The following is a 22185-nucleotide window of genomic DNA, read 5'->3' as shown; positions in this document are numbered from 1 at the left end:
ACAAAACAAACTTTCATTCAGCAAAGTAAAATGTTCCTTAAAGTGTTGTCATCTTTGAATTTAAGTATCTTTTGTTTAGGCTTTTGAGATTTATAAAACTTAACCATTAAATACAAATGCATATATTAAACTTATATTTCTATATTAAATTTTATTTTAAATTCTTTTAAAAATGTATTCCAGACAATTTTTAAAAATGCCCTTTTAAGACTGGAATAAGCTGAAAAATCAAATTAAAGGAAAAATTCATTTTTTCATGGTAATATTACTGATTTACAAGGTTAATACACAAGATTTAATTTCATAATCTTTAAATCCTTTGGTATTTTATTGTCTTCACAAAAGTTGCTCTTGGTGTTCTTTTTCCTCATGTTAATAAGAGTGACTTGGTCTGTGAGGGATTGTTTTTAAAATGTTTTTTATTTTTTATTGTTAGTTTCAGGTGTACTAAACAAAATGGGCACATGTCTTATTAGGGAAACCACTTCATGGACGGTGTAGATCAGGGGTGTCAAAACTGCGGCCCGCAGGCCAAATGTGGCCCACAATCCATTGTTAATTGGCCCACAGCAAATTCCAAAAATATATTTAGTTTACTTAAATAAGCCAGGTGAGGCAATACGTACTTCACCTCGAGTGAGTGGCCCGGCTGTTTGTGTATTTTACCACATATGGCCCTTGGTAAAAAACGTTGAAAAAAGTTTGGACACCCCTGGTGTAGATGCTTGTCAGGGATTCTATATTGGCTCTGTGCCATCCCTTGAAGGGAAAGGGATGGGAAATGTTTGGAAAAGCCTCTTCTCTCCTCCTATTCCTCTCCCCGTCTCTGTTTTCCTATTTCCCCTCTCCTCCCTACTTCTTTGCCACTTTTCTTTCTGTTTAACTGAATTAATTAGTAATTAACCTGTCCCTTTTTCCTTCCCTCCCTCTCCACTTGCTTCCTTCTCTCTTTCCTCCCTTCCCTGTTGTTTATTGGGCACTGGGAGGAAACAACAATAAATAAGGTAAAAGTCTTTGTCCTCCAAGAGAATATAGTCTAGAGGGGAGGATGGACAAGAAAGCAAGCAGTCAGTTCTACTGTAGTGCGCTCAACTCAGTATGTTACTTACGAGGCAGGGCGGGCAGAGTACACAGAGAGCGCCACGTGGGCGGGGAGCCCACCCGATGCTTCCTGGCCATGGTGACATGGAGTGCACAAACATAGTTAAGAATTAAGCAGATATGTATAGGAGGGAGGTCAGCAAAGCATTTTAGGCACAGAGAGTAGCATGCACAAAGGCTAGGGGATGGTAATTCAGTTTGGCCGCCCTGTGAAGGTGACAACTATTTACAAAACCTCATTAGTGGAGAGAATCGTTTGAATTTAGTAAGATACAGTGAGGTATGTCACTGAGGTAAATTACCAAATCAGGCAAGACACAATTAATAATGGCTTACCATATTTTGAAAGGTAATACTTAAAAAAAAAAGGCGGGCCACATGTGGGTCAGCAGTCGCCCTTGGATCATGCTCTGATAACCATTAGTTTAGAAGAAAATGGAAATCTATAATTAATTATGAACAGGCCTTCTTATGTTAGCATGGTATCATCATTATTATTATAGCATTTTTCTTAACAGAAGTTTTAGTTGCTAAATTTTATAGGAATTAACATAAGTGTGACTTACTCTAGGAAGATGAGGACTTAACAAAAATATGAAGTAAAATTTTCATTGTAAATATAGCTTACAACTTATCAGTACAGACATTTATTTTTAAAATTTTCCATTTCTTTTCATCAAGACTACATATTAGTGCTATACATATTTTTATTATATTTTGTATTTTTTCTTTGAAATCTGGGCTGAAAATAGTCCACCATCCCAGAAATGTGATAACATGTCTTCCTACCATATTTCCACTTAGTACCAAACTGACTTGAATTTTAAACAAAAAATTGTGCTTGTAAACTGAGCGAATTCTAAATGTGTCATTCTTTTATCCATAATGGATCATTTGGACATAATTACCAGTGGAGAAGAAGGAAAAAAGTTTCTCAGCAAAAGAATCTTGATTCATCATATTAAAAGGAGATTGCAATCTGGAATCTTTCTCATAAATTCTAAGTTTCTCAGTTAGGGAACATAATTGAAAAATAACTTGTTTGAGGGAAGGCTAGCATGGAGGAGAAAGGCTGAGAGTCTGGTGTGTCCTAGGCGCGGATTATAATATCATCTCTGCCAGTAATCATGTAAATGACTTTGAGTGAGTTATTAATCTCTCCTGGCCTAATTTTCCTAATTGGCAAACTGGAAATGTTATAACATTTTACTTGTTCGGTTGGTGATTGGCTCTCCTACTACCATATAAATTCTTAATGGGCAAGGATTTTTATGTTTTATTTACAAGCTTTTTCTTGATGTGAGAACCAAATGAGATGATTCATGTGCTAGGGTTTTCATTACATAAACACCATGCAAGTGTTAGTGGGCTTCTCGCTGACTGTTTTATCTTGTTGCAGGATACATCCCAGGATGCATTTTCTCCTTCATACTGAGAACAAAGCTGTTTTCTTGATCAGAGCCCCAATTTAGAAGTGTCAAAACGATATGCAGTTTCTGTTCCTGAACCCTGAGTCACTCCATGAGAGGGCAGGATGGGTGGAGGTCACAGAGCCAAGCGGCAGCTCTGGAATAGTGGAGAGAGGCTTGGATCTGGGGTTGGGAAACCACTCAGTCCTGTGACGTGTCTCTAAGCCTGTGCAGCCAGCCAGGCATGCTGGGACTCACGGCCTTAGCACCTGCTCTTCCCTGAGGCTGGAGCTCTTTTCCCTACCAGCTAACCTGCCCGCCACTCCCTCATCTCCTTGGCCCTCTGGGTCGTGCATCTTAGCAGTGAGGCCTTCCCTGACCGCTCAGCACAGACAGCCACCTCTGTCCCTGTGTCCTCTCTTCCCCTTCCCTGTGCGGTTTTTTTTCTCACCGCCACTTGTACCATTAACACGCCACATATTTCACTTGTTTGATTATTTATAGCCTGTCTCTCCCACCAGAATGTGTGCTGTTTGAGGGCAGGGCTTCTTGTTTTCTTCATGTGGTACCTTTAGCCCTTAGAATGGTGTCTGACACATAGCAGGTGTTAAATAGATGGTGAATGAATTTAACTTCACAGTTTCCCCCAAATAATTTTATATGACTGTGTAGAGCTCTAAGTGGGTATGCATTGAAAACTTTTTCTCTTGCTTTGTAGAACGACAAGGGACAGATCCCTGCCGATGTGGTTCCAGACCCAGTGGAAATGCCACTGGAAATGGCGGATGCTGCGGCTACTGCTAAAGAAATCAAGCAGATGCTGTTAGATTCGGTGCCTCTGTCATGCGATATCTCCAAGCCTGTGCTTCCAAGTTATGATCGTGTCACTAACAAGGCAGTGCTTACGTCAGTTGGCCTGAAGTTGGGGGACCGTGTTGTTATTGCAGGACAGAAGGTATAGTAAGTAGCTGTAGTCGCTAAAGCTACATCCAGGGTCATTGCGTCCGTGGCCTGCCTCTGTGCCAAGGGTGCATACAGTGCGGTCAGCTTTGAGTTTTTTAAAAAAGTTCAGTATGTAGGTAGAAAGACACTTAGTGGAAAATGTGAAACTTAGATGTATGTTTACTATAAAGTATGATTTAAGAATATGAACTATTTGAACTTAATAATGAAGACATCTTTATTTGAATGGGAAATGAGTGGACTAGAGTAAAGCTGTTAAGTGAATTTAGGGGCATGATCTAGTCTGAGGGGTTTGCCTTGCAGCCCCCCACCCTCCTCAGTGGTGTTTTTCCCACTGCTTCACAGAAATGGAGCAAAGGGGACCTCAGCATTTATGGGTGTTTGGCTTTGAGATTCCACAAATAGAGAAATGATAGATATTATTTTAGCCTGATAATAAAAACGTATGTGGAAAAAAGCATCCTACCCACACCCACCCCTCCAAAGCCTCAGTTTTCTTACGGCATCCACTTTTGGCATTCTCTTTTTTTAATGCCTCATATGGGAGGGTTATTTTTTAGAAATTTGGGGTTAATAGGGAGCTTGATATGGAGAATGGAACAGGGAATTCCTGCTTGGATATTGAATTTCCTAACAGCTATGTCTGAATATTTGGGTGGGCTTGTGGGGCAGGAGATGCACGTTTCTCAGAATACACTGAAATTTAGAAGTTTGATTTACTGAGAAAATTGCTTCATATAGGGAAGAATGGGAAAAAGGATGGGAAGCTACAAATAAACTTTTATGCTGAGAATGACTTCCAAAAGAATACATTCATGGGATATTTGTTAGTTTTTCTTTGTCCTATCTGTGAAGCTAAACTATCAAGAAATCATGAATGCATAGCATTTTAAAAAAAACTTGGGATTATTATTCAGCTTCTTTAGTATTCCTGTCCTATGCCTGAGAATGAACTTTGAGAAAGGTGAATTCTGTTGTTTCATTTTACTTTTCATTTTGGATAATTGAAAGCTATACAAAAGTAGAAGCATTGTAATCAGCATGCATACACCATCAGCTGGGTTCAACTTTATCATCCCGTGGCCAGTCTTGTTTCATTTTTCTTTTCTTTTCAGTCTTTTCATTCTCTTAGGAGTGTCTTTCAAAGAGCAGAAATTTTAAATTCTGATGAAGTCCATTTTATTAACTTTTTCTTTTATGGATTGTGTGTTCAGTTTATCTAAGAAATTACTATGTTTTCTTCTAGAAGTTTATAATTTTAGGTTTTACATTTAGTTTTAATGTTTAATTTTGAGTTTATTTATGTATAGAGTTCTAGGTATAGATACAGGATCCCTCCTTTTCTTTTCTTTCTCACCCCACCCTGTTTCTTGCTCTTCCCTCCATCCATCTATCTATCCATTTGTTCCAGCACCATTTTCTTTCTTGAATTGCCTGTGCACCTGTGTCAAGTTATCATTTATGTGTGGGTATATTTTTGGATTCTCTTTTGCTTCATTGCTCTAATGGTTATCCTTTCTTCAATAGTACTCTGTCATGGTTGCTATATAGCTCTGTAGTAATTCTCGCCATCAGATATTTTTAGGCCTTCAATTTTTTTTTCTTTTTTTTCAGTTTTTTGTTTTTTTGCCTTTCAACGTACATTTTAGAATCAGCTTATAGATTTTTACAAAAAGTCTTGCTGGGATTTTGAGTGGAGTTATGTTAAGCATAGATCAGGTTGAGGAGAATGGGTGTCTTAAAAATGTCGAGTCTTTCAATCACAAACACATTATATCTCTGTTTAATAGGCCTTTGGTTTATTTGATCAGTTTTGTAGTTTTAAGCATATAGATACTGTACCAGTTCGTTAGATTTATACCTAAGTTTTTCATGATCTTTGGTGCTGCTGTTCATGGTGGTGTTTTGAAATTTCATTTTCTAATTCTTCATTGCTGGCATAGAGAAATACAATTGATTTTTGTATATTGGCCTTGTATCCTGTAACCTCACTACATTTCTTAGTTCCATTGGTCTATTTTTGTGTGTGGATTTTTTGAGAGCTCCTATGTAAATAATCATGTTGTTCATGTATAGAGGTGGTGTTATTTCTTTCCAATCTGTATGCCTTTTATTTTTCTTGCCTGTTTCATTGCCTAGGATGAATAGAAATGGTAAGACCCAACATTCTTGCCCTGTTCCCAGTCTTATGGGGAAAGCACTCAGTTTTTCATTATTAAATATGATAATTGTTAGCTGTAGATTTTGTACAAATGACTTTTGTTAAGTTGAGGAAGTTCCCATCTATTTGTAATTTGCTGAGAGGAATATTTTTTTAAGATTAATATTATCATGAAAGGATGTTGAAATGTGCTACAGGCTTTTTCTGCATATGTCAAGAGAACGAGGTTCCCCCTGCCCTTTAGTCTGTGGATATGATGAATTACACTAATTCTCAGGTATGGAACTAGCCTTGCATTCTTATGATAAAGCACTTGGTCACAATGTATTATCCTGTTTATATACGGCTGGATTTGATTTGCAATTATTTTGTGGAGCATTTTTGTGTTTGTTTTCATGAGCGATATTGGTCTATAGCTTTCTTATAATGTCTTTGACTAGTTTTGGTATCATGGTAATGCTGGCTTCATAAAATGAGCTGGGAATTGATCCCCCTATTTTCATATTCTGGAAGAGTTTATGTAGAAGAGCTTATGATGTTATTTTTTTCTTAAATTTTTTGTTAGAATTCACTAGTGAGGCCATTTGAGTCTGGATTTTTTGGGAAGATTTTTAACTGAAAATTCAATTCAGGTGTGAGCTTTGACTGTGTCTTTCAAGGAACTGGAACATTTCATCTCATTTGTCAAATTTATAGGCATAGAGTTATTTATAGTATTTTCTTACTGGTCTATAATTGACTATTCTTTAATTGTCCTTATTTCAGTCAGGATGTTGGTAATTTGTGTCTTTTTTTTATTCCCTTGGTCTCCAACTAAAAGTTTATTAATCTTACTTATCCTTCCAAAGAACCGGCTTTTGGTTTCAGTGATTTTTTCTATTTTTTGTTTTGTTTTTTTTTTGTTTTTGTTCTTAATTACTTATCTGTATTATTTCCTTCCTTTTGCACTCTTTGGGTCTTCACATCCTAGTTTTTTAAGGTGGAAATTTATATCATTGATTTGAAACCTTCCCTAGTGCAAGCATTTGAATACTATAAATTTCCTTTTTTAGCACTACTTTTGCTGCATCCCACAAATTTTGATACGCTATTTTCATTCAATTCAAAATATTTTCTATTTCCCTTTGATTTCCTCTTTCACTATGGGTTATTTAGAAGTATATTATTTAATTTCGAAATATTTGGAGATTTTCCATATATCTTTCAGTTAGTGATTTCTGGTTTAATCCCATGTGGCCTAAGAACGTATTTTGTATGATTTCTATTCTTTTACATTTGTATCCTGCTGTTTTGGGTGGAGTGTTTAATACATGTCAGTTACATCAAGTTGACTTAGTTTTTTCTAATATTCTCCCTACTTGGCCGATTGATTACTGAGAGATGTGTTGAAGTCTCCAATTTTAATTGGGGATTTGTCTCTTTCTCTTTTCAGTTCTATCAGTTTTTACTTAATAGGTTTTGAAGCTCAGTTGTTAGGTGCATACAGATTTAGGATTCTTACGTCCTCTTGGTGAATTGACTCACTTATTGTTTAATGTCTCTTTTTATTCCTGGTGTAATATTCCTTATTCTGAAGTCTACTTTGAGAGAATGGTTTTTAAAACCTTCCATGGTAAAGTTGCAAGAGTAGGACACTTAGAATTACTAGTAATACTCAAAAAGTATTCTGATTTATATTTTCTTTAGGTTGGAACCTTAAGATTTTGTGGAACAACTGAATTTGCAAGTGGGCAGTGGGCCGGCATTGAGTTGGATGAACCAGAAGGAAAAAACAATGGAAGTGTTGGGAAAATCCAGTACTTTAAATGTGCCCCCAAATATGGTAAGGAAGAGCCTATCTAACATAATAATGAAATTAAATAATCAAATTTTACTCTTTTACTGTTTTAAAATTAATCTCTCCCCCTGATTACTTAGGTAGTAAATACAGGGGCTGCCCTCTTGCTGTGAGCATTATAGTGATAGGGAGAGATGGCATCTCACCAGTACACCCAGCTCTGTAGGCCTCCCTTAAACCTGCTTGTGGTGGTCTCGTGACTGAGGGAGGGACTTTATTATCAAGGAAATACAGAACTCTGAGGGTTGGAAAACTTGAAAAATTGGCAAAGCAAGTGAGGCCAACTTTACATTTTTCTTTTTTTTTAAGGAGGGCGTAGCTCACAGTGGCCCATGTGGGGATCGAACTGGCAACCTTGGTGTTATTAGCACCACGCTCTAACCAACTGAGCTAACCAGCCACCCCCTAAACTCCTTTTTTAATGGAATTCTGTTCTCCCAGCCACTGCAGTAGACAACCCCTCCCCTATTCCTGTATGCCTCCCTTCCCCAGCACTCGCTGTATTGTTTCCGATTGTCAGGACCTGAGGGCTAGGTCTTCAGGGAAGATTATATTGTATCTCAGAAAGGCTTTTTATATTGCTGCTATGTGTAAGGGACTGCAATTAGGTACAGTAGGGCAGTGCAGAGATTAATAATATTGAATTTGGTCTTCTAAATGGGTACAGGCTTGAAGAGAGATAAAACATGGACAGTAGTAGCTATAATATGGGAAAATATGTCTGAAAGGAGCTATAGATAAAGCGACATGGAAGAATAGTTTTTATTATACAGTGCATTAGCTTGTCAAAAGCTTAGTCAGAAATAAATATCATGGAAAAACTTGTTTCTTTTCCCTGAATTTCACTTAATTATGTATCTTTTGTGTGGTTCTTATATTATTGTGTATGTTGTTAGTCTTGACAACTAGAGTCTAAGCTCTTTGAGGGGACGTTCTATGCCTTCCCTTTTTTTCTGTCTCTCACTGCAGGACATCTAGTATGGACCAAAAAACAACTTAAAGATTTATATTACTGTATAGTTGTACTGGCCCCTTTATTTGAAATGCTTTTAATTGCTTAACACTAAAATTCTGCATTCTCCCTCAGGTATTTTTGCACCTCTTTCAAAGATAAGTAAAGCAAAAGATCGAAGGAGAAATACAGTACACACTCCTTCTACAAAAGCTGTACCTCCCATCAGGTCCCAGAAAATTGACTTAGCTCATGTGACATCAAAAGTAAATACTGGTAGGTCAAACTGGGAAGTTAAATGTCTTCTTCAGCATTTTTATTTTACTTGTGGAATGCCTTATATTTAGATTGCTTCACACTTTTTTGTTAGCTGTGAAACCTGAATCTAATAAAACCTGCATCTTACATGTTTTTAGACTTCCAACATAGTTTATGATTGTCATTTCTGACGAGATTATTTCAGACTTATTCCTTCCTTTCCTTTCCTTCTATCTCCATACCTTTATCATCTCCCAAATCTAACCTCAAAGTGAGGTTTTATAGCTCTAATAAATCTTCATACGATACAACTAGCTTTATGTTTATCACCTGTTCAAGAATTTTAGTGACTTGTTTTTTATCAGAAGGAGTCCCGACTCTTGAAACAGACAGTCGGAGTCTTTTCTATTTGATGGAGTCTTTGACTGCTTCCATAGTGGTACTGGGGCTTGTTGTATCTCAACTGTCTTTTGTGCACATTGTTCTCGCTCTTCTCGCTAGTTCCCTGAGTGCAGTCCTTTGACTTCTGCCTTTTGAGGTCCTAGCCATTCTTGACCTCCTTATTCAGATCCTATTTCTCCATGAAAACTTCCCCATGACCCCAGGTTGCTTCGATGTCTTCATTCCCTGACTTCATATACACTTTTATGCGTACCACCCAATTGTTATTTGTTACCTTGGGCTTTGTCCTCTGATTATTTGTGCAGATTTTTTATCTCAGCAAAATTTTAAACTTTAAATGGACTGTGAGAGTATTTTGTATTTTTGGGTTCACTATAGCACATAGCACGAAGCAGGAGCTCGATACATACTTGTACTTGCTAACTCATTAATACTTGAAGCAAAAAGGTTTTCTGCTATGATTAAAGGAGTTTGTCCAAGAATTTAGTTGGCCTTTCTAATCTGTTCCGTTGGGCTATTGAATATCCCTGTGTCAATACTGCACACTCCATAATTACTATAGTTTTGAAAAAATGAATCTTGATATCCAGTAGAGGAAAGCCTCCTACCTTATTCTCGAATAGTATCTTGCCAATTTGGCCCTTATAGATCATACTTTCATATGAGTTTTAGAATAAGCTGTTAAGTTTCTTTTAAAATCTATCTGTTGAAGGTTTAATGAAAGTTTAATTGGTATTGCATTTAAACCTTAAATCAGGGTAGGAAGAACTGACATCTTTACAATATTCAGTCTTTTAATTATGAGCTTGAGATATCTCTCTAAGTAGGTCCTTTAAAAATATCTCAAGAAGATTTTATAATTTTCTCTATAGATATTTTATAACTGTTTTCTTAGGTCTGTTCCTGGGTACTTCATACTTTTTGGAGCTGTGGTAAATGGTATCCTTGAACCTGAAATCCAGAAGTACACCACAGATATGGAAAGAAAGCTCAAAGAGAAGCCCTCTGGTTTTGGTCTGAGGAGTGGGAAGGGCGTCCCCTACTAGACAGGAAGTGGAGGAAATCCCCTGCTTTCTTTCTTGAGTGCTTTTGCCCCCTCTGGTTCTTTCCCACCCAGCTCCCAGGCAGTCCTGCATGGTGCAGCGGTAGTGGATGGGCGCCCAAAACCCCAAGGGAGGAGAGCCCTTGTCACTGACCGGAGAAACTATGGTCCCCAGAACATGGATGGACTCCCCATTCATTTTTCTTTTTCTCACTGCTTGGCCCCTAAGGCAGAGTCAGTTTCAGGAGATTGTGGGACAGGGCAGGAGAACGAAAGCCTAGGGGTTCTACCCAGAATACCAGGAAGGGAAAGTGTTGGGGAGACCATGGACGGGAGGGAGCTCAAGACAGTAACCTCAAAATGTTGGGTGTGAACTCCTGAGCTTGCTCCTAAGTTGGGCCTACATGGCTCTGACCACAGGCTTGCGTCTCCTGCATAGACCATTGCCCAGGTCTCAGACTAACGACTGGGTGACACAACACATCAGGCAGATCCAAAAAAGGCTCTGCAACTGAACTGACATTGGAACCACAATCACAGGAGGAGGGTGGGACCTTTCAGCCTGAACCTAACTGGGTCAGCTGCCTGCTAAAACAAAACAAAGCAAAGCAAAACAATACAAAACAAAACAACATTCTCCATCGGATTTAAACAATATCCGGAGTCCTATCAAATAATATTCATCATGTATAGAATACAATCCAAAATTGCTCAAAATAGGAAAAACTGTCTCTCAAGGAAAGAAAGGCAATCAAAAGATGCCAGTCCTGAGTTGATCCAGATATTTATGACATAAAGACTTTAAAGAATATCTTTTAACTAATGCTCTAAGACTTAGAGTGAACATTCTAAGAATGAGGGTGAACACTCTTGAGACAAATGGAAAGAAAGTTTCAGTAGAGAAATTAAGATATTAAAAGAACCAAATGGTGCATGTGCGCACACGTACACACACACAAATGAATACATGTAGGTCGGGGGATCTAAGATCGGTGGATTGTACGAGAGTCAATCTCCTGGTTATGATAGTTTACTATAGTTTTGTTAAAATGCCACTTTTGGGGGAAACTGGGCAAAGTGTACAAGAATTCTCTCTGTATTTTTTATTTATTTAATAATTACATGAGAGTCTCCAGTTAGCTCAACAAAAATTCAAATGAGAAAAAGGACTGAATGGATATTTTAAAACTGAAAACTAAGAAATTCACTCTGTGTGTTGCCTTCATGACATCTCTCTCACCCACCTGTCCATTCCGTTCCTGCTGTCCTAGTTCTGGTCCTCTCCTGGCCTGTGTAATAACCCCAACCCGTCTCTGCTTCCAGTCTCTCCTCTTCTAGTTTCCTCTTGCACGTTGCGTCAGGGACATGTCACTCACCTGTAACTCTGTTCGTGCCTGTCCTTTGGAAAGCCCCTGAGATGCTCGTTTCTTACCGAAGAGTTCCAGTTCCTTAGCCAGCCCTATTACTTCTGAGATTTTACGTGACCCGTCCACTACTTTACTTCCCGCCTATCCTAAAGTGGTCTTTATTCCAGCTAAGTTACTCATCATCTGACCCTGTCTTTTTAAGATTTTGTTTTTCTTTTTGTCCATCCAGAATGCCTGTCCTCAGTTCTTTCTGCCTACAGTATTCACACATACAGTATTCTCTAGAACAAATCTGACCTATCCCTCAAGACCCATCTCAAAATGTGATCTTCTTGTTGAGGCATTCAGTCATCTTTGTAACCATGATTATTGTTTCCCCCTTCTCTGCTAGTGCGTATATCAACATTCTCCTCATATTTTAGTTTTTCATATTTATGTCTTGCTACCTTACGAATTGAAAAGGTCCCCCTTTAGGGCTAAGACTATGTCTTGTTCATGTTGGTGAGGTTGAGTGCCGTGCTTCACCCAACATGCTTCCTAAGTGAGAAGAATTGGAATGGATGCTCGATGGAAGTTAAGACCTGGTGTAGTCCACCAGGTTTGTTATTTACATAATTTGGTTCTGTAGAATTGAAACAGGAGTCTTAATAAGGTAGAGTATTATTCAGGAGCTTTTCCTTTTTCAAAGTTTTTATTTTTCTTTTTTTTTGTGTGGAAGGTGAGTATACAGAGAGTGAGGTAGTCATTTTCAGAATACCAGTGGCAGAGAGGACAGGATTTATTACTATCTGACTCTCACTTAAATGAATAATTGTTAAAATGATTTGTAAAAATTTTTACCCAAAATTCACTATCTAAATAGAAAAATCTGCTATAATGAACCTGCACGCACAAACCAGTGAAATTCTATAAGTTATTTGCAAGTCCTAGCAAGTGTGCAAAGGTCATATCTCAGCTGTGTGAGGTTTGCTTTACCTGTTAATATTGTGCAAACACATGAATGAGTGTATTAAGTATCAAACAATTAGGTAACTGTGTTTTAAATGCTTTATATTATTTAGAATTCTTTAATGGATTGTTAAATAGGTTTAAGAGATACTTTAGTGATATTTGGGGAAATTGGGATTTCAGATGGGCTAGGAATGTATTCTTTCTTTTCTTTTTTTTTGGCTTTTAAATAATTGAATATTAGTCCCTGCTGTCTGTGAATTTATTATCCAATATCTTTTCAGAAGTGGATTTAGGTAATGGGGGATGGCTGTACTTTTAAAATGAAATACATTTTTATTTTTAATATTAACCAAAAAGTTCTTTCTTGCTGAAAGTGTTTTGTTTCTATGTCTTAGGATTAATGACATCAAAAAAAGACAGTGCTTCTGAATCCACACTTTCATTGCCTCCTGGTGAAGAATTGAAAACTCTAACAGAGAAAGATGGTAATATAATTTATCGCTTCTGTTCCTCAAATTTAATTTCATGATGGAGCATTTAAATAATGTGGTAATAAAGCTTATATGGGGGCTAAACTTTAAAGTTGTAAGGAAAAAATCATCATAGTAAAAATTTATCCTTGACAATCCCCTAAGAAGCTCATCTATATCTATATCTATATCTATATCTATATCTATATCTATATCTATATCTATATCTATATCTGTGTATACATATATGTATAAAATCTTGTATTATAATTCTTATGTTCACTTAATTTAAAGAACTACTGGACTAAATGTTAAGAAAATAAGAAGAAATTACTTAGTGGAGATGGCTCGATAAAAATATTCGAAGTTGCCTTTAGCTATCAAGTCACTGGGTGAATAGAGCATGAATAGGAAATTTGAAAGTATTCCTGCTTGCCTTCAGGTTAACTCAGAACACTTTAATAGTAAACATTGTTGCCTTAACACATATTAATAGTGCTTTTTATATAAATAAGGTGGGATGCCACTGTCCCATGTAAAATGAGAGATGAGAGAGTGGTGGGTGGAAATAAGTAGTCAGTTTAAGTTAATTGATGCGATGACCTTTTCCTATATAAGATTGTTATCATATGGTATGAATCCATAAAATACAGTTGCTTGGGTTATAAAATCTTTCATGTATGAACTACGATATATTTGGATGCAACCAAGCACTTAATTCAACCCTAGATAATCCCTAATTGAAGAAGCGAAGTGGAGAGTTTCAGAAAGATTTACCCGGAAAAGCACCTTATCGATGAACTTTTTTCATGCTTTGATCTATTCTTTTCCTTCACCTGTTTTAGTTAACCTGCCTGGATCCATCAGCAGCTCATCCTCTTCGTCTTCTTTGGAACACAGACAGAACTACCCCAAGAAACTGAATGCACGTAGCAATAGCAAGAAGACAACGAGCAAAAGCCCGTCTGTTTCATCTAGAGCCATTGCTGGTATCTATGGCTTTTTCAACCAGGCTTTCTTGGTGTTTTTTATCTTGGTTTGTTTGTAAGTAGATTTGCTCTTTTTAAATGTGTAGAAGGAACCCTTTACTTCAGTCGCATTGAACCTCTTGCATCCTTCCCTGTCTCCCCCACAGACCCCACTTCCCTCCCCTGCGTAAGCGTGCTCCGGATTTCTCAGCCTTTCTCTTAGTGCTCACACCATTTGCCTTGTCTGGATTGACTTCCTTCCCTGTGTGTCTAAGGCTTAGCTCCAACCCTTTATGATTCATTTTAGAACTTGATGATGGATTCTCAGATAATAGAAACTGTATAGTTTGTTACCTTTCTTATTTCTTTTCTCATCTGAACCTCATAATAATAATAAGTAATATGTATTCTATACAGTGAGGTGTGATTAAAAAATATGGTGAATGTTTACATAAAAATTTATTACAGTAAAAGACACATTGCCATTAATCCCCCTCAAAATACTCCCGCTCGCTTCGAACACACTTATCCCATTGTTCTTGCCACTTTCTGAAGCAGTTCTGGAAGTCTTTTGTGAGTGTCTTTGGTTGTGCTGTCATGGCTGCCTCGATGTCCTGAATCAATTAAAAACGTTTTTCTTTCATGGTCACTTTGACTTTGGGGAAGAGCCAGAAGTCGCACAGTGCCAGATCCGCTGAATGAGGTGGATGAGGACACACTGTAATGTTTTTATTTGACAGAAATTGCCGTACCAGAAGTGATGGAGCATTGTCATAATAGAAGATGAAGTAAATACACTCGTGAAAGAGGACTTGCAGAACTGCTTCAGAAAGTGGCAAGAACGATGGGATAAATGTGTTTGAAGTGAGGGGGAGTATTTTGAGGGGGATCAATGGCAATGTGTCTTTTACTGTAATAATTTTTTTTTTAAACATTCACTATCGTTTGTAATCACACCTCGTACTTATTATTTCAGGTACTGTTCTAGGCACTTTATGTACCTTAATTCATTTAATTCTCAAAATAAACCTATGGGGTAGGTACTGTTATTATCATCCTCATTTTTGAGTGAGGAAACCGAGCCTTAGGGAGGTGAGCCATGGTGGGCAGTGGCAGCTTGTAAATGGCACATGTGGGCTTTGCCCTCAGGTGTGTCTGTGCTTAGAGTCTGCCTCCATCCCAGGTACCTTTCGCTCTTCCTCATGCTCCTGGGTCTGCAGACCCCTCATGGGCGGCTGGCAGAGAGCTGAGCTAGTGCCTCTCTGTACAGGTGCCATCTGCGGCTGCTCATTGGTTGCCCTGTTTTCAGTTTCTCCCCCTCTAACTGTATGACTTATCCTCTATCCCGTGTCCTCACGAGGAGTCCTCTAGGCCTTCCCAGATGACCGCTATCCAAATCTGTTTATGGACTGATGGGAGAAGCCTCAAAGGCCCACCTCTTCTCTGTCATAATTGAACAGCTTTCCAGACAGTATTTCTCCAGTACTTCTGAGGTTTAATGGTGGGCATTTCAGGGTTTAGGTTTGACTCAAGGTGAGGGGGGAGCGATTTTGTTCCTAATAAGGAAATGAATTTGAGGTAATTGGAACCTGATAGCAGTTTCACTTGCAAATCATATTCCTGTCTGTATCATTTATACTGAATCCCTGTGAACTGCTATAATAGTAGCATTTTACTAGAACGGGGACAACGCATGGGCTAAAATCCAACCTACCATCTATTTTTGTAAATGAAGTTTAATTGGAACATGCCACGCCCATTCTGTCTATGTCTGCTTCTGTGCTACAACAGCCGCCGTGAGTAGTTGTGACAGAGGCAATATGGCTTGCAAAGCCTGAAATATTTGCTATCTAGCCCTTGATAGAAAGTGTCTGACCTCTGTTCTTGGAGAGACTGCCACCAGGCAATCTGGATAGCGTTGATCAGGGACATGTGTGTTAAGTTCCTGTGGCAATAATTTTCTGAGGAAATCTTTCACATTTCCTTTGAGTAGCTTGACATCACCTGTGAGAAACGGAACTGCAGATGACATCGATAATGAAAGGCATCATATATTGAACTCTCCCACCAACTAGACTGGTTAGAATACATAGTGATTTTTTTTTGGCTAATGTGCTTTTTGAGTTTTGTTCCCTTTATTTTGTTTTCTTCTCTTTTCCTACCCTATCCCCTTCCCCCACCAAACAATTAAACAGGTTTGAATTCCTCAGCAACATCGGTAGCAAATGAGACCCCTTGTGAAGGAGACCTCCAACTTGGAGATAGAGTGTTGGTGGTTGGCCAGAGAATTGGCACTATTAAGTTCTTCGGGACAACCAACTTTGCTCCAGGTAACACCTCTGTATGCTTTTTGCTCAATTTGCATCCTTTAGAATACAAAAGATTTAGAATTTCACATGTGAATACTATTTAAGAATAAAGAATTCTTGATTTAACAGCTCTTGGTAGCTATGGTGCAGAAAATACACAACAGGGTTAAAATGCAGACGGTTGGTACTCAGGTAGACTGTTTGTTATCCAAAAATTTTTCTTTCCAATTGTATTTTAAATTGCCTGGTGTTAAAATTAGTTGTCACTCTTCAAGTTTACTGTCACTGATTGCCAAGTGTGCTTAATAACCGAGAAAACATTGTAGGATTAGATTTCTTCTCAGGATAATCTTGAAAATGAGTACTTATGCGTTAACTGCATGTAGCTTTGATCAGAATGGATTGGAGAGAAAAGCAAGCAGGGCTTCAAAGGAAAATGGAAAAGCTTTTGTATACCCTGGGACCTTAAAAATACACGTTTGTATATTTATATATTCATTCCAATCTATACTTACGTTTCTGAAAGAAAGATTTTCTTTCTTTTGCATTTTTTTTTTTAGTGATTGTCATTGCAAATAGAAGCCAGTTGAATGAAACCATGCTTATATGTTTTAAAAAGCAATATGCTATTTTGACACATGGTGGCATAGCAGCATGTAAGGAACAGGTGACCTAGAACTTGGATTTTTAAAAAAGTTTGCAGCAGTCTGTCAAGAACTGTGAAGGATCTGACATTTTCCTATTTGTAACTAAATGAGCTAGATTGCTACCATTGCACAGGTGCTGGCAGAAGATGCTGGGCTCCTGGGTCAGAGACAGAGGACTTTAGTACTCACAACAGCAGCGGTAGCCAGAGTGTCAGCACTTTCTTACACTTGTTCCCAGAGCAACAGTTCCCAGAGGGTGAGATGTGTAGAGAGGGCCCAGACCCCTGCATACCCAGCCGTTTACGCTGTAGGAGAGGGGCCGTGAGCTTAAGGAACCTGAACCGATATACCAGACGGGATCGTATGGGGGGAGGGACTCTGTCTCTCTCCTCCAAGGCTGCCCTCTGTACAAACATCCATGAAAAGACACAATGCCTCTGTCCATAAAACATGCAGAAACACGAGAGCGCCATGGAGAACTGTCTCCCAACACATTCTTTTTTTTCAACTTTTATTTTAAGTGTGTTTTTCCAGGACCTGTCAGTTCCAAGTCAAGTAGTTGTTTCAATCTAGTGTGGACGGCGCAGCTCACAGGGGCCCATGTGGGAATCGAACCGGTGACCTTGGTGCTATGAGCACCGCACTCTAACCGACTGAGCTAGCCGGCCGCCCCCAACGCATTCTTGTTTCATTAACAGCGCTTTTAACTGGAGTCCAACTAATTGATTTGAGATGGGCTGTATGTTTTATAATTAATGTTTCTTTTAGGTCTCCATGTAGTAATTGATTTTAGTTGGGATGTTCTTAATATAGTTCTGAAATAAAAACTTAGGGTCCCAATGTAGGTTTATATTTTCTCAATCACCGTATGTCTTTGGAGTTTCCTTTCCAGGGTTATATTAGACAAGGCTGGAATGGTTTGATTCATTGGATACAATTGATCACTTAGTTTGACTTTTAATTTTTAAATTCCTAATGTGAAGCATTTAGAAATTTGGGAGTAACAAGGAAATATAATAAAATTTAGAAACTTTTTTGTTCAAATCATTCTGCCTTTTAGAAAGTAATAGCATATATATTTCTTATGGCACTGAAAGTTGATTGATCAGTTCTATGGACAAGTGGTAATATCTAGACTTTTACAGGTTATAAAATCTAGACCTGAGAGAGGACTGTTTAGCTTCTTTAGCATTTTTATCAGTGCTACCTCTGAAAGAATATTACTGTGTTTCCCTGAAAATAAGACCTAGCCGGACAATCAGCTCTAATACATGTTTTGGAGCAAAAATTAATATAAGACCCAGTCTTATACTATATAAGACGGTCTTCGTATGACCCAGCAATCCCTTTCCTGGGTATCTACCCAAAAAATCTGAAAACATTTATACATAAAGACATGTGTGCTCCAATGTTCATTGCAGCTTTGTTTACGGTGGCCAAGACATGGAAATAACCAAAATGTCCTTCGATAGATGAATGGATAAAGAATTGTGATATATACATAATGGAATACTATTCGGCGGTAAGAAAAGATGAAATAGGACCATTTGTGACAACATGAATGGATCTTGAGATTATAATGCTAAGTGAAATAAGTCAGACAGAAAAAACAGAGAACCTTATGATTTCACTGATATGTGGTATATAAACCAAAAACAACAAAAGAACAAGAGAAACAAAAACTCATAGACACAGACAATAGTTTAGTGGTTACCAGAGGGTAAGGGGGTAGAGGGATGGTAGATGAGGGTAAAGGGGATCAAATATATGGTGATGGAAGGAGAACTGACTCTGAGTGGTGAATGCACAATGGGATTTATAGATGATGTAATACAGAATTGTACGCCTGAAATCTATGTAACTTTACTAACAATTGTCACCCCAATAAACTTTAATTAAAAAAAAAAAGACCCAGTCTTATATAAGACCAGGTATTATATTATATATATTAATATTATATTATATTATACCTGGTCTTATATAATAGTAAAATAAGACCAGGTCTTATATTAATTTTTTCTCTAAAAGACACATTAGAGCTGATTGTCCGGCTAGGTCTTATTTTCGGGGAAATACAATACCATGTAAATGGGAAGATATCCATACCTCACCACTACCAGACAATGTGCCATCACTGTTGTTAACACTTGTCATAATGTCTGTCCTTTGTGTTACACATTTTTAAGAGTTATATGGTAAATATAGCAGTTAAATGGTATATTCAAATGGGAAAATGCAAAAAAATATATAGAAAAGCATCAAAGGCAGAGGGGGAAGTAAAATTCTGAAAATTATAACTCTAGCACTCTGCAGAGAAATAACAATGGCAACTGGGCTAACCTGGTTAATGACATTCAGAAATGTGATGACCTATTTTCAGAGCACTAGTATCTAAGCAATAGGTTTGTATACATTACTCTCTACTTGTGCATAGTAAGACTGCTTAAGTATGAAAGACATGGTCATGCAATTAGTCTTTTCAACTAAAACTCCAATATCTGGAAATGGGCTCGAGTATCATCTTTTTGAGCATAACAGGCAAAAGAACTTCTGGGTTGTCTTTTTAGATGTTATATAATTGACTCTTCGAAGTAGCAATCCGAAAGAAACAATATTTTCGTATTTTGGAATTTGTAACTTGCAATGTTTCTCAATACCTATGTCCTTCTATTTTTATTTGATAATGATTGTAAGAGACCAGATGCAATTACTACTGTATTCTCCTTTGAAATAAAAAGTGAATGGATTATTAGGCACTTTTAACTGGTCTTGAGGCACCCTCAATTCAAGAATCTTTTTGAGTATTTGTGCATTTACCTTATGTTTATCACATTAAAAGCAACCCCTCTACTTTAATTTTAGGGTTTCTAGAAAAGGAAATCCTGTTACTGTCCTCGGAGTGGATCCTTTTAAATAGTTAAAAGTCTTCCAGATAATTCTTCCTATTAGCTAACCTAAATCTTTTCATTTAGATTAAAAAGAATATTTCTTTTCATCCTGGGTGGGGAAAAATAAAATAAGAATCAACATGACGTCTAGTCATATTTTCCGTATTATTTTTGTGCTTTAATTGTTCAAGAGCTGTTTGTGGTGTTCTAATATTGGGAGAGTGAAATGAAAAGATCGCATGTTCATTTTATGATTTATACGTCTCCAGATTATGCTACACTTCTCTCACTGAAACACACTGTATTACCGAGTCAGGGACAGTTTCTTATTCATTATAGCTTTTAGGTATATTTTGGTCACATCCTAATTGCATAGCAGCTAATCCTTGCCAAATCTTTGTGCCTTTTTTCATTCTCTCTTAATGTACTACTCTGCAATTAAGCTTGTAAAGTGTTTTTCCTGTTCATTTTTCCACTTTCCAAATTTTATCATTTGAAAGCTTAATGATGATCTTTCGTCATTTCCGTCGTTTGTGAAAATGTGAAACCATCTAGACGTTGGGTTGTATATCAGAATAACAGCTTTGGATACGGTGCAGATGCTTTTTAAACCTCCAATTCTTGTTCTAGGATATTGGTACGGTATAGAGCTTGAGAAACCCCACGGCAAGAATGATGGTTCCGTTGGAGGCGTGCAGTATTTCAGTTGCTCTCCAAGATATGGAATATTTGCTCCCCCTTCCAGGGTACAAAGGTGAGAAATGTGGAATTCATGTTTATTCACAAGAACTTGTAATTTGTGGTGGTTTCTAGTTACAGTCCCTAATTTTGTATTGAGGAGGTTGCACTGACGACAGCTCTGGTCTTTTTTCAAGGGGTTGACCAACCAGCCACCTTCTTCAGAGAGAAGGCTCATGGAAAGATAAATTTGCTTTGCTGAGGATTTGCAATTTTAAAAACCTTCTTTATTCCTCATTTACAAACCCTATGAGTATGTGTAGGCTATTACAAGTGGCGTTTGCAGCTAAGAACAGTGAGAGCAGCCGCTTAATCTGTCATGCAAACAAAAGTGAAAATGCTCTCTGATTGCTGCAGTCACAGCCTAACTACATTAAATTTCCTGCCAGCAGGCACCCCATTCATTCTCCTACAAACCTAATGGAACCCAAATGGCTTTTTCCTCTGATTTCTTTAGTTTTCAAAAATAGATAGGCAGTAGATCTTTGGGGGAAGTGAAGCTTTAAGGATTTATATATAATATACCTCCTTAGAGTCTCTCCTTAAAATAGTACACTTTTGTACCAGCTCACTCTGGTTTTAAAAAATAAGTTGAGCAGAAACTAAGTCGTCATGAAATTCCAGGTACCGTGATATGGGATGACTGATGGGCTGAAAGAGGTTGGTTTGGTGTGCTTTTCAGTGGATGGCAAGTGGGGTGCTAATCTTTAAATAGGAAATAACATATGTGGTGTAATCACATTCATGAGACTAGATCTGTGATCACAACCTGGGAGTCTTGTCCGGTTTACTTCCCATTAGACTGTGTGACTACCTCCTGGCAAATTTATCAGTTTTTACATCCACTTTCTTCTTCATTTTCCTTTTCGTATGGTATAATTACATCTAATTTTTGTATTATTTTTCTTCTTCTATGATGTACTTGATATAATTCTTTGCTTATTATTTATGATAACATAGCATTTAACATATAATGCTTTGCAGTTTACAAAGTGTCTTCAATTAAATGTTTCATTTGATCCTAGTAAGTATTTGGTCAGGTGAGCTGGAAATGTACAATAGCTGCTACGGATATTTACTGAGCATTTACTAAGTGGTAGGCTCTGTACAGTGCCCTTTAGGTGCATAGCTCATTAATCACCCCAAACCTAGTGAGGTATTTTGATCATTCCCATTCTGCAGGGGAAGAAAAGTTTCAAGAGGTAAAGGAATTTAGCTCAAGTCATATAGCTAGTGTAGGGGAGGAAAAACTTCTCTACCCTCTTAGGGTCAGTAGCTGGGGTTGGGGGAGTGTATGTGTGTCTGTGATTCAGACTGACAACAGATAGATTAACAGGAGAAAAGGCAACACAAATTTATTTCATTTTACCTGCACGGGCATCACAGAAAGAAGTGAATACTCAAGACTGGTGAGATCTGAGAGTTTACAGACTATCTTAATGGGAAAAGTGCGGGGAAGGAGCAAATGATTTTTAGGAAAGACAAACAGGCCCTTAGGAAAATAGATGGGAGACACGATAATTTGTGACAATGTCTGGCTGGGTAGTTTGTGGCAGTGTCTGTCTGGGTGTGGTGTTGACTTCTCATCTCCTCTCCTGTGATAATAAGAGTCAGTCTTTCCTATTTGATGAAACTGCGGGGCAGGGGATTAATGACAAATGAGTTCTTTTTTTTGGAGGCTCTGTTTTAGGCGAATAAAGAGTCAGAGAAAGCCTCTGCCTG

General features: G+C 37.8%; 1 protein-coding gene across 2 annotated transcripts in view; it reads left to right on the top strand.

Moving 5' to 3' along the window:
• Window positions 1-22185, top strand: part of CLIP4 (CAP-Gly domain containing linker protein family member 4) — a 56789-nt gene that overhangs the window by 17727 nt on the left and 16877 nt on the right. For both annotated transcript variants that reach the window (XM_074331840.2, XM_074331838.2), the window contains exons 7-13: window positions 3229-3465; window positions 7321-7456; window positions 8559-8699; window positions 12839-12928; window positions 13759-13902; window positions 16077-16211; window positions 20356-20479. In XM_074331840.2, coding sequence (XP_074187941.1) covers window positions 3229-3465; window positions 7321-7456; window positions 8559-8699; window positions 12839-12928; window positions 13759-13902; window positions 16077-16211; window positions 20356-20479 — 1007 coding nt within the window. The remainder of the gene's footprint in view (window positions 1-3228; window positions 3466-7320; window positions 7457-8558; window positions 8700-12838; window positions 12929-13758; window positions 13903-16076; window positions 16212-20355; window positions 20480-22185) is intronic.

Source organism: Rhinolophus sinicus, chromosome 2 (genome assembly GCF_057876585.1).
Source record: "Rhinolophus sinicus isolate RSI-liver-muscle chromosome 2, RSI-T2T, whole genome shotgun sequence".
NCBI lineage: Eukaryota > Metazoa > Chordata > Mammalia > Chiroptera > Rhinolophidae > Rhinolophus > Rhinolophus sinicus.
Note: the sequence above shows the minus strand (reverse complement) of the source record. Positions and strands in the feature narration are given on the sequence as shown.